The sequence below is a fragment of the Echinococcus granulosus genome, assembly GCF_000524195.1.
Source record: "Echinococcus granulosus chromosome Unknown EG_S00013, whole genome shotgun sequence".
NCBI classification, from domain to species: Eukaryota; Metazoa; Platyhelminthes; class Cestoda; order Cyclophyllidea; family Taeniidae; genus Echinococcus; species Echinococcus granulosus.
The window spans coordinates 167,930-181,033 of record NW_020170393.1 but is presented as its reverse complement, the minus strand read 5'-3'; the positions used below and the strand labels follow the sequence as shown (position 1 = coordinate 181,033).

Sequence of the window (13,104 nt, the reverse complement as noted above, 5' to 3'; positions counted from 1 at the left end):
GTAGATTAAGCAACTGTGATAATATTCACTCCCATACTGTATGCATTCAGCCTTGGTTATGTTTGATAATGCAAATCTCCGAAAATGAGATGCAGTCAAGCTACTTGTGAAGGGCGCTGGTACACCTGAAAATTTGGGAGGGCTTAGGCGCCTGCCTAAAAGGCGTTGACAACTCTTTCAATTTAGAGTCGAAAACACCCTTCGTTTTGTTATTTCTGAGTAGAGGATGAGTAAGTTATCAACTATCATAAGGAGGAGATTTAAAGTGACAAAGTGTGACTGATTTTGACCTTTCTCAATCAACCGGCTTTTGCAGGCGTGCTGTCTTATTAAGGATGCCTATCTGTTTTCACCTTGAAAGAAGACATTCCACAATAACGACCATTGCAATAACGTAACTACGCCCCCAAAAATAAGTGTAAACAAATGTGAACAAAGGGGTAAATAAGTTAGTTTTCGCAAATCTCAGGTCGTCTTTGCTTGCAAAATTGCCCCTATGTGCGAATTTTAACACACCACTTTCTTTTCACTCAAAAAAGGGAAGTCCAACTGCACTTGTTACTTGGATAAAAACGATATTAAAAATAGTAAAGAAATTGCTGTTCTTATTTTACCATTCTCTTTTTAGGGCCCCGACACTTCCCTGATGACGAGAGAAGACATAATACTCAGGTAGAACATGCATTGTCGACATTCGAAAGTGACTGGGACTACTGGCAAGGTCTGAAGGTCAGGCTGCCCGGAGGAGGAACAAAGGCGGAGCCCCTACATGGCCCGTAACCGAAACAGAGCGGCTAACAAACAATCAACGGATTGCAGAGCCTCTGTTCCCTTTTTAGCTTCGTCTCCGACGCTCTCCGTAGTCAACCTCACGCGTCAGTCATCGCAACTCACCTGGCGCTGTAGGATAAACACCCACAAGCCAACCACACCATTCACGGAATTTCAGTGCAACTGAGAGGATACTTGACAGCAACATCACTGATACTTGCTGGCGATTCTACTGGATCTAGAGATTTCTTGTGTTTAGGAACAGTATAGGGGAAAGGTGGACTGCGCTGGCTGTTTCGTGTGTCCGTTGCTGATCGTGGGAATACTAGTTCAAAAGCAGAGCCGTATAACAAAGGGCGGGGTTTAACATAGATCCGCGGGGTAGAGTTTTGCGTGTATTCCCCCTTGCGAATTTGTTCTCACTTTAGTGCTGCCCAGCCGTATCTATCTGGATTCCATCCAGCTGGCAGACAGGTGCAGGAGGTATCGCTTTTTCGCATATTTGATGTCTTCATACAGGTGAGGTAGGCAGCTTCGTAATCAACATATCCTGATGTTTCACGGATGGTGCCGCTTCAGGTTTAAATAGCTCTCCTGCAGATCACGAAACTGGGATGGTTGCCGAAGGTCGACGTCATTTTCAACCCTTCTGTTAGGGGTCATCACATCCTCTCCCATTGCCAGTATATGCACTGCTACCATAACGTTAAGGTTTATCAACCAGCAGAAGAATACAAGATGGTCGTCCCTTCAGATCAGGTTCGCTTTCCGCTGTCAGCATTGGGAGAGTCAAGACTTCCTGGATGCGGAGAAATACATAATACTGGGTAAGAATGTTCACTGTCAACGTGGAGAAGGCCTTAGGGCTGCTGGCATAGCCCAAAGGCAAGACTGCCTATCAAAGGTACAGTGGTGGAACCCCTGAGTGGTCTGTTAACAAAACCTAAAGCTAATCATGCAAGTAATGCATTACACTCTTCAACACTTAGTCTGAAACTCCTGTTACACTTGATGAGTACATGCAGAGCATTAATTTCCACCGATTACGATTGAAGGAGGATTATTACGTTCCCAAATTTGGGATCTTTCAATTCAGCCGTGGAATTATTAGCCACTTATTTTAGATATCGTAACGCAAACAGCTTTATATCCTAATACAATTGGAAGTTGGACGAATTTCAAGGTGGAAAGCCCGAAAAAAACCGCTAAACAAATGAAGGCGCATTATGCAAGTAGGAGTTTTTGAATGCTACATTACACGAAAACAAACTTGCACCATCGTCTGCGCCTTTTATGTTTTGCCTTGGCGGTGAAGAAAATCTAATGGGGTTTAGACTGTCAAATAAAAGTTTACTTCTTTTTCCTTTGTCATGTAGCGCCAGTATTTTGTTAGAATCGCACAATATGTGTTCTTGCAAAACAATTGCAGAAAACTTTGGACGAAGAGCGGTGAAAAGGTCAAAGGAAATAGGCACGTTATTTCGGCATTCAATGTAGATTTAAAGCTCTGGTAGTTTTCTGCTCGAAGACCACATTTCCTTGAAAAACAACATAGGGTTAAAATGAGCCAGCATGAGTATTTTCTGCCATTCTTTCGACTAACTGGCAAAATTTCATCTCAGTACTTAGAGTTTGCAAGGTCAAGCATTGTCCTACCACCCCTTTCGGGAAGTAAAATTGAGGTAGTCGGTTAATTTTACTGAAAAAGTGATGCACATCTAGTATGTGGTCACTGTAAGCCCTGAAATCTCACCAAATGCTAACCTGCCGAAAGAGTCAGGACGATGTGAAGTTTGTAGCCGGGATTAAATGATTTGCCTACAGTTGTTCCATTTCACAGAAGCACCTAAGCCACGCATGACCTAACCTTACGTTGCCTTGACATTCAAAAAGCCTGATCGGCCTACTAGCCCACAAATTTGCAAGCGTGCCTCAAAAATGTCGTGGAGATAAAAATAGACACCATGCATAAACCCATGGATTCTATTTAAGAATAGTAATTCGAGTTGTTAAAATATGACTATATCAGTTTTACCATTGAAGCAACGAACAACTTCCCGATGTACCACGCAGCAAAACACTCATGAAACGCTTTAGAGCTCCCTCTCTATCAGAATTATATCTAAAGATATTAATATAACGAGGTAGTTTACTAAAAAAGAAATACTATGAATGCTTTTTCATCACGCAGTCGTCAAACCGTTTGCATGCTTGGACAGTGAAATGTCAAAAAACAAATGCCCTCGGTCACGTTTAAGTCTTTATGACATTTAGAATTACATAGAGAACCACGCATTAATACCTGCTGGTAGGAGGGCCATAAATTTGTCGACACACGCCCCCTCAATCTTTCCTCTGCTAATCACCGTAGTGTCGTTCCATTGGGTCCTCGTGAACCGGCCATCCGATTGGTCGGCTTGTTATGTGCAATTAATTGATTGGTCAGTTGGATAAAAAAACGAGTCTTTTCACACCACTCACGAAGGCGTCATTTCGTCAGGTCCCAAACAGGTCTATATATGTTTTCTCGCAGGCGATCACTTCAAAATTTACAACCCCACCCCATGATCAACGACCCTCGTCAGGTCCTACTTCCCGTGGATGGGAGTGAGTCAAGTAAGAGGGCTATGTCGTGGTACATGGCAAACATCTTTCGTCCCTCCGACGTGATTCACCTCTACCACATCTGCGAGCCCAGCTACGCGGCCAACAATTTCTCCCTTACCACTCTGGGACAGAGCAAAACCAACGAAATCAACGCTATGCTCCAGGAGCATATTGAGCTTTCAAACACTCTGAGTCACGACTTCCTTTCCAGGTTGGAGAGCAGAGGAGTGTCCGGTGACTTCACCCTGACAGTGGGCACAAAGCCTGGGGAGATGATTGTCAGCCAAGCGAGAGATTTGAACGCCGACCTCATTGTCATGGGGAGCCGAGGAGTGAGCGCTCTTAAGAGGACGGTTTTCGGCAGTGTCAGTGACTACGTCCTGCACCATTCTTCAGTCCCCCTTACAGTGGTCCCCTCACCCAGGAGAGAAAAGGACTTCCGGCGTGCCTCCCTCAGACCGACATAAGTGGAGTAAAGGCGATTGGATACGCCTAACATCAATCCACTTTACCAATCCTCTCTTCCCTTCCCCTCGCCCTTCTCCACCCGCCTCTCCCTCGCAAAATCGCATTTCTTATGGCAAATTGATCTTAAAATTGCTTCCACCTCAGTACTTGATCCCTTACTTTGAAGACGCCAGGGATGAGGAAGACTCATGATGGATATTTTGCCCCTCAATTTTCAAGTCTTCAGCCTCGCCTTTTCTCCCTCTTACACATTCTTACTGCCAATAGACGCATGTGTACACACACATGCACCCTGTTTTCTGTGCTGTTCTGTTTGCATTTGTTTTTCTGTGACGGAAAATATTCCGAGCTGTGCTTGAAAAAAATACACAACATTGATTTTGGAGCCAATGAGGATGAGCAATTTTCTTCAGTGTAAGTTTTTTCAGCATTATCTTAATTATTAAACTAATTCTAGCTGGCAGGTCTGTTTAATTTTTCGCATAATTATAATAGAGGTCTCATTCTCATTGCAAATACCCAAAATGATTAGCAAAGAACTGCATTTCAAGCATTTGCACATGTATTACATCTAAGTCGTTTCGATAGGGTAAGCACCAAGTCCCCCGTATTGTGATGTTAACCGCTTTTAAATGAATGATTGAACTAATGTTCAAGGATTGTTCTTAAACTACAAGGATAATTCAAACATGTAACTAAATTACAGCGTTATGGAGGTGCAGGAAAAGTACCTTCGGTTCCATTAACGAAACGGATGATGTTATCAGCCCTACCATTTGCGCGTGATTCGGAAAACAGATGGTGATCTCCAAGCGTGTCTTTATGTGCATTCATAGCATTTACAATGCCTGCTTATAATTATACAACGAGAAAATGGTGATTAAATTGACTGACTAAATTGTGAACGAATTTTGCTTTACAGGAATGACTTAACATACACAATCAGAACCTCGAGTAACAAGCATACAGGGGTTTTAAAAGCCCACACCGATTAGAAGAGTCCATCAGGGCCATTAATATTTGGCCTAGAGGTGCAGGTATTCGTGCATTAAAGCAAAAGGATTCATAATATTAACTTTAGAAGCATTAAGGCACCTACATATTTCAAACATTCTCACACAAAATAAGGTGTAATGTTGTTTTTTGACTTGAGAAACGCATCAATTGTAAATGGACAGGGATTTTCCGTTGATATGAAAAATGGACTAACACATAAAGTCAGCCAACTTGGAAGATGATAAATGCTTCGGAATTATTTTCTGCTAGCTGTTTCAAGCACGCATCCTTTCTTATCCCTCCACCCTTTGCACAGAGCATAGGGCTGTGAATTTCAGGTATTCCCAAATGCAGAATTTGGGAATCCCGTGAATAATACGTAGGTCGAAAACGTTCTTTTCTTTAGCGCTTCACAAACGTTTACCCAAATGGACATTTGCGAATAAGTGATGTTAGCAAGAGTCACATTTTTTCTTGCATTCTCAGCGGTCTGGATTGTGGGGTAACACACGCACGCTTACTTGGGATCCAACAAACTGCAGCTGTTGTGTATAAAATAATATTTAACAGCATCTTTTTATTTTGCCGTCATGGCAGCTTGGAACAGAATTTCACTGTCATAATTTTTTTTTGCATTACGCTACATAATGCGGGCTTGCAGCCGCCATACCAGTAAGATTAATTTCAGCATCCAAGAATCGTACTTGCGTGAAGGTATTTAACCGCAAAATCGCATGCTACTTGATACATGGTCGGTTTTAGGCGACAGCGTGCCAAAACAAACGGAAGCACAAAGACTGTGTAGTCCAGGCACGTACAAGTTCTTTTAGGTGGTAGTCATTCAAATTAACACACCCAATGCATTCGTATGACCACTTGCATTCCCTCCTTGGATGGAGTTACCAACAAATGAGCTGTCGTGCACATTTGCTTCTATATATTTTTTCACCCTCAATAAATGACATCCAAAGGAACCAATTTGTATAAGTTTTGTGGTTCAATTCCATATTATTAAGGCAATAATTTTCGCTGCTGTTTCTGACCTTGGTATCCTACTCGCTAAATGCGAGTCACTCGGCAGTGTAGTAATTAAGAGATTTTAGTATTTTTGAGCGCTTTATAATGGTAAGGTGGCTTTGAACAATACCCTAGTTTGAGAGCCTCTAAGACGAATTTTGGTATCACATATCAACTGTGTCGTGCCGGTGGAATGAAACTACCCATCTTTTCCAGTGCCTTGTGGGAAATTTCCATCTGCGTAGGTGCCCACACAAGGTTCAATACTTTCATTGAATAAATGCACTTATTTTGGACTAGGGACATTTCGGGCATCTATTCTACTTTGGTAAACTCAACTAGTTTGTCGGGGACAGGGGTGACTACAACCACACTAACCATAAGGTGTCAAAGGCCACATTTTACGGACACGTGGCCACACCATTAAGGTTTGATGCAACGACTTAGGAATTGCAATTTAAACTGCACTAATCTTGCGCAGCTACCAGTCCGCAGTTTGAACAGTGAGATGAATCGTCCAGGTAAGTGACTCTTCAAAAATCCGAATGAGCTTACATTTAGTTGAATAGTTTACAAGGAGATGCTCGTTCTAGTCAAGCCATATCCTTTCAACATAGGTACCAATTCCCTTCAAGTTAGTTTACTCTTTTGAAATGATGGGGCTTAAGAATAGGGCCTTGCACCAAACAGGTGCTTGAAACCTCTTCAACATTTTTGTTCAACAAAATATATCAAATGCGTGCGTAGATCAGTTTCTGACTTTTTACTACTGATAGCAGGAAAATTGGGGAGAATAAAATTAAAGGGCATATGGGTTAGTCCGATGTAAGTGTGTATCCTACATCCTTGCATTTATTCGGGCTTGTCCTTCTCCTCTTACATGTTAGAATAACTTAAGAGGTTTTGTTCAAGCATCTCATCATACACACGATCCGGTTGAAATTAGAGTGTAGCCCAGTTTAATCTTACGTGCTTTAGTGTTCCATGAGACGTAGTTATCCAAAAAGGTAAGTGTATGACACATAGCGGGCAAATATAGTAGCAGCATTACATTAAAGGTAATTTGAGAGGTTTACAATTCAAAGGAGCACCCAAAATAATGTTAAACGATTGAGCTGAAAGGTGTAGAATATCAGCTGACATTAGACATTTTCATCACTGCTGTCAATCTGTAGAGAGAATGTAAAAAGCAGTTCCCAACTACCAAGCCAAGGAGCCGCTATCAGTAGATTGAAGCACTGGTATAAGGTATCGTGGCTCAAGCAAGTATTCTGTATTTACCATAAATAAGGTAAAAGGTACAAAAGCGCAGGATGAATGGTGCATAAAACTTGCTCCGCAATCTCGGCGTTTTGCATTCTGGCCAAAAGCGGGCTTAGAGATTGAGGTAGAGTTATTGCTTTCTGACGAGGAGAACCACTCGCCATTGCTGGAACGGCAGAAGCATACTTTCAAAACACATCTTTTCTGATTCTGATTTCAATTCGCTTTAAAAGCTTAAGATTTTACTGTGATCTCGCAGTATTAAAAGATAAGCGAGGAGTTGACCATCATATCGGCATAGGGGTACTGAATTGAGCTTGACCCCTTACGCATTAATTTGAACATTTCGACGTCAGTACCGCGATGTTGAGACCCACACGCTTAAGTCTGATTGTCTAAATAAGATCAAACATTATAGTGCATTCAATGGAGAAGGTATCAATAGTAGTGCCCTAGAGACGAAAGAAGACAAAACTCGGTCAGAATATGTATTGAAATGCAGCCACTGGCAGAGCCTTTAGGTGACCCGTTACTGAAAGTGAGAGTTAAACAAATAACTAACTTAAAAGAAATTACAGTTGATGCATATCTTCCTTGAAACATCGCCACTACCTTGGCAACATTTTTTGACACTAGGCGTAGCCTGGAGCGTAGGTGTAAATAACATAACATAACATAATTCATGAACAACTATGCCACATAAAATTTGGCACATGGTTAATTTTTAAGGGATTTGTTAACACGGGAATCTTTACTAGTTTGGAAATAAAAATCACTTTTCATTCGTCATTTTTCATTCTCGTCAATTAGCAAATAATATGCTCTCCTAATAGTTAGAGTCCTGCATGAAAAATGACAAAACTTATGCTGTCGCGAAGGCCTGAAGGTCCAAAATCTCATTACCCACTAAGTCTCTCTTGGTTCTTAAGGCTAGCGGGTAATCAAACGCGCGATTGGTGGCAATTAGTGTCAAGACTAGTAGAAAGTGGGCCTGACATTCACCCACCACATAATGATTTAGCAGGAGACACTGCCTGGAAATATGTTGGATTGGGTGCGACAGATGGGAGCACACACTTGCCTCCCGAGACATGGTGTACGGCCTTAGTCACTCCTACAGGCTAGACGCATAATGTAAACGACGCAGCCTTTTCTGAACTCCAGATCAGCAATTCCATGAAGTCAATTCAAGGACATTTGGCGGACATTCAGATTCAGTTCTTTAAATTTCCGTTCATTTCAAAATTCTGCTCTAGCATAGGATAAACGCCTCCACAACAACTTTCAGAAAGGGTGAATGATGGAAATGTTCTACATCAGCTCTTTGAATCTGTTTTTCATTTTCATTTATGTCGCCATTAAAATAGAAAAATGTCACCTCATCAAATATAGACTATCTGAATTCCACTGCTGCAAAAACAAAATTCGGTGCACGGATTGTAAGGGGTTGGTAGAAGAACCAACTTCCGGTGGGTGAGCTGGCCTTCCGGTAATGTCAGTAACCTTAAGCCATACTATCCGTCGACAATACATATCCTGTTTCAGTATTATGGCCTTATTCGTCTTTGGGGAAGTCTGGAAGTGCTATACTGATAGCAGCGGAAAGCAAATCCGATCCTGAAAAAACGTGTACCCTGATTTTCTTTGCTGCGTGACAAACCTCGGCGGGGCGGAAGAAGTGCATATGCTGCGGACGAGAGAATCGGTGATAATCCATAACAAAAGGGCAGTAAATGGCATCTACTTCCACAAGCTACCCCAGTTCCATGTTCTCCAGGAAAGCTATTAACACCTGAAGCGACACCACCTGTGAAACATCAGGAAATATTGGTCATGGAGCTGCCTACCTCACCTGAATGAAGACATCACATATGCGAAAAAGCGATACGTCCAGCACCTATCTACCAGTTAGATGAAAATCCAGACAGATATTGCTGGGCAGTACTGAATTGAGAACGAATTGACATGGAGGAATAGACGCGTAACCTTACCCCTATTGAACTATGCTAAACCCCATCCTGCGCTATTGGACTGTGCTTCTAGGCTAATGATCCTACGATTGGCGATAGACATGTTTGATGGTCGGAATATGTTCATGTCCTGCCAGCAAAGTTCTTATACAGGACGAAGCTCTAGCCTCAGTGAAATTGCCAAGAGGGTCAGTGACGTTGATGTCGATTGTACCCTCAGTTGCAGTGAAATTCAATGAATAGTGTGGTTAGCTCAAGGGCGTTTATTTTACAGCACCAGTTGCGTTGCAATGGCTGACGCGTGAGGCTGACTCGGGAAAGCTTAGGAGAAGAGGGAGAAGAGGGACTATGTAATACTTTAATCGTTTGGTGCTCCGCGATTGTGTCTCCACCGGATGAGCTGGCATCCAGGGCCATGTCAGTAGGCCCCAACCCCTTGTGGATTACATAGATAGCTGATAGAGGTGTAGTGTAGCATTTTACATTCCAGTACCCTGTAAAGAAACCTTTTATGCTAGCTGAAATTCCAGTTTATTAACACGGATGCCTTTAGCAAGTTACCATCCGATCCAATCATAATTCATTTGCCTTTCCACGGAAATGCCAAAGTTGCTAACGGCAACTATCTCTGACATACCGCAGCAAAATTGATGCATCATCGAATCAATCGTAGCAGTATCACCAACCAAGCAGAAGGTTGACCACTTAATGAGGCAACTTGCGCATTTCTCATCACACCCTGGCGATGACCGAATCCTTGCCCAACGCTGTACTTAGCTCGTATCAACAGGAAATATAATAGCGCCATTTGAGTGACATAGTGGCACAATCACAACAGTTCCATTCTACAGAAAGGCATGCTGCACTCCAATTTTTATTGGTATGTTCCGCAATCGCCACCTTTCCCACACCTACTTTATCTGCTCCACCCCAGTGGAGTCGCCTTTTTCTACGACTGGCTAAAAGAAGAGGTAGTCGAATAAATCACTCCAAAAGTTCGTCCAGTCAAGACAAACAGTAAAAATAATTTTCGTCCTTGCCTTATCTCCCCCTTCCATTCCCCATCTAGTGCGCGCTGGGGCTTGCAAACTAAGGTTAAAGGGTGTCAGGTCTAGGCTGGAAACTACACGTGACATCTAAAGTACAGCATTTTGCTATCCACTTTGACATTTCGGACTGTTTTCTTCCATCTATGCGTCTCAAAATGTGCCAGTCTTATTGGCATTTCTTCTTCCGTCAAGGCGTGAAATCATCCACGATAACTCATTAGTATTACCGACGTCGGCAAGTATTCATAGTTGAAACATGCGATTAACTTATGAGGTCTCCGTTGAGGTGTTTTCAAACATCGTGCGATGAGGTTTTCTGGTTGTCCACCATTTTTTCGCCCTTCCAATACCAATTTCTCAGGACCTCTACGAAAACGAGGGCTGAACTTTGGTACTACACATATATGATTATTATCGAGTAAAATGCTTAAGTTAATTCAGTTTAGAAACTGTAAAGTAGTTTGTGTATCTATCCCATATTTAACTAAATAAAGGTCCCATTCCATTTTAGCTTACGGTCACTCATCCATGCGCAGTAGGAAGATGTATGAGACACCAAACCGGATTCCTTTCAAAAGAATTCTTAGTAGCCGACAGTTAGATAAAAACCTTTCCATGGAATGAAGAGTAATAAGTCCAAGTATCACATCTTAGGTGTTGCAGGCTCCCTTTGGATCTAAAAATAGAGTTAACGTTTTCAAATCTATCTCTCTTTTCTGTATTTATTTTCTTTGTACATATTATTGGCCTCATGACACGAATTCGGTGCTTTGCAAAGGTGACGACGCGTTATCCACTGCACGTCACTTCAAAGAGATGCTTAAAAGAGGTCCACTAAACTAATTTTGTCTTTTTTTTAAAATTCAGATGCATGATCCACTTCTGTTTCTAGTAGATGTCCTCTAGAAATAGACCTATACAGACTATGATGTTGGTTCCTGGACCTTAAAGGTATACCCAACATTACAATTCCGGATGAAAATAAGAAGTTGTACATTTTTCACCGAAATTTGAATACTATTAAGGCTGGTTTTATCTGAACGAGTTTTCCACCTCCAACGAGATGGTACAACGAGCAGAATACCTTTTCGGAGTGACTGAATGTGCTATCCAAGGTGAAAGTGATAAATCCATCCGTGATATTTTGCACTTGACAACAGAATTTACGAATTCCACCAAATAAGTAACATGAACACGTGGTCCACTTTTTATTGCATACCTCTATAAATAGAATCCTTGTAGGATTGTCGTGTTGACCTGCACAAAACCCACCAACATTTGGCCTAGGTGCTATTGCAATGGCAGATAAGTCTGAAAGAAAACGCCGAGAGCCGTGCGAAAACATCGCTTTCCAAAGTGGAAACGGTCTCGGGCTTTAATCTTAAATGGTGAGAATTTTGACCGAAATCCATGGAGCTTTACAAAACTGACGATGCGTTATCCACTGAATGCTCTGCTTCCCTCAGTGAACGAACCTGCCATGAATGGCGTCCATAAGACTCAAAACTTCACGTTGCGAGAGTAAAATGAAAGTGAATACAAACTTCAGAACAAAATGAAGCAGTTGTTGAAGAAATTTTCTCCAGTTATTGGTAGTCATTTTTTTGGTATTTGTGACCTTAGTACAATTTCAATTATCTGCCCTTCAAGAAATTAAAATTTTTCTTTTAGGCGTAAAATCAAGTCACCCCATGAATGATCGAAGCTGTCCTTTAGACAAGTTGTTAAAATTTAGTGCCGGAGGTGGTTTTTTCAGCGTTTCCAATGCTGCGCTGTTCGCTTCGGTTTCACGGGTATTTAGTGCTCTGCCATCGAATCTCCGCTAAGCGGTGTGATCTCAGGGCCATGCAAGTTGCCCCCAGCCCTTCATTACGTCGGAAAAACAAGTTCTACCCACTTGCGTCTTCAGGGAAGTCTCGGAGTGCTGCATTATACAATTTGCGTTCTTTCATTTATATGCAGAGACAAGTGCCTCCACAGTATTTCACTCGTCCTTTGCTTGCTCCCTTCAGTATCAAACGCATCGTATCTTGGTGCGGTATTTAATTCGCCACGGGTGGACCAGAAAACTGCATTACTTGTTGACAGTGCAGATTATTGCGCAAATTCCTTTTCTTCTAAAAATAGTTCCTACTGGCAGCGAAACTGCTGCTTCCCAAATGGTGGTATTAATCCCTGGCAAAATTGGACTTCATAGGAATGCTATTCTCTCCATTCGAACTAATCTTTTTTGTTTACTGCATCTCTGTACTTATAACCGCGTTGATGTCATTTTTCAGCCTTTTCTTTTTATTTGTCAGGATTACTAGAATGAGTTAGGTGCTAAGACCCGAAATAATACCTTTCGGCTCTCCAAGGCTTCTCTGAAGACGAAGGAAGATATAATGCTCGAAAAGGACATGTATTGCCTGCATACAGAAGAGCTTGGATGCTACTGGCTTAATCTGGTGGCCAGGACGTCTGGCAAGGGAAAGCGGCGGAGCCCCTAAGTGGCCCGCTTAATAAACCCGAGGATTAAACTATTGAAGCATTGCAAACTATCAAATCCACACAGTCCAACTTGACTACACTACCATTGCTTTTTTATTAGTAGCTTTCATCTAGATGCGAAGATCATTGACACTGGCAAGATGTGAAGGTTATCTAACATTTTCCCCCAAATGATAATAATGCCCGATGAATGCAAACAGAGAGGTCATAAGGTAAAGAAAAGGACCAGCACCTTTTCGTAATCAATTCATTTACCCCTAAAACTTGACCTCGCTTGATCGGCTCAAGTGTTTACAATGCAAGGAAACATAGTACAGCTGGAAGAAAAAACAATTTCATGCGATTTCTAGATTAACTCTCAATGTTTAGTGTTAGCTCTGCGTAGTCTTGCAAATGATTTCGCCCCACTTTCGTATTCATAAGTTGTCTGTAAAAATGCACCAAAAGAATGGATGAAGGCGTTAGTTCTTCTA

At 41.9% G+C, this 13,104-nt stretch overlaps 1 protein-coding gene across 1 annotated transcript; it reads left to right on the top strand. All coding sequences in view use genetic code 11, as the record gives it.

The window, feature by feature from the left end:
• Nucleotides 1–3,335: 3,335 nt before the first annotated feature.
• On the top strand, nt 3,336–4,651 carry EGR_02736 (Universal stress protein G; the record flags this gene model as incomplete). The annotated part of the gene is made up of 2 exons (XM_024491985.1): nt 3,336–3,710; nt 4,553–4,651. 2 exons carry the CDS (start codon nt 3,336–3,338, stop codon nt 4,649–4,651), a joined length of 474 nt encoding a protein of 157 aa, XP_024353479.1.
• Between the last annotated feature and the right edge of the window lie 8,453 nt (nt 4,652–13,104).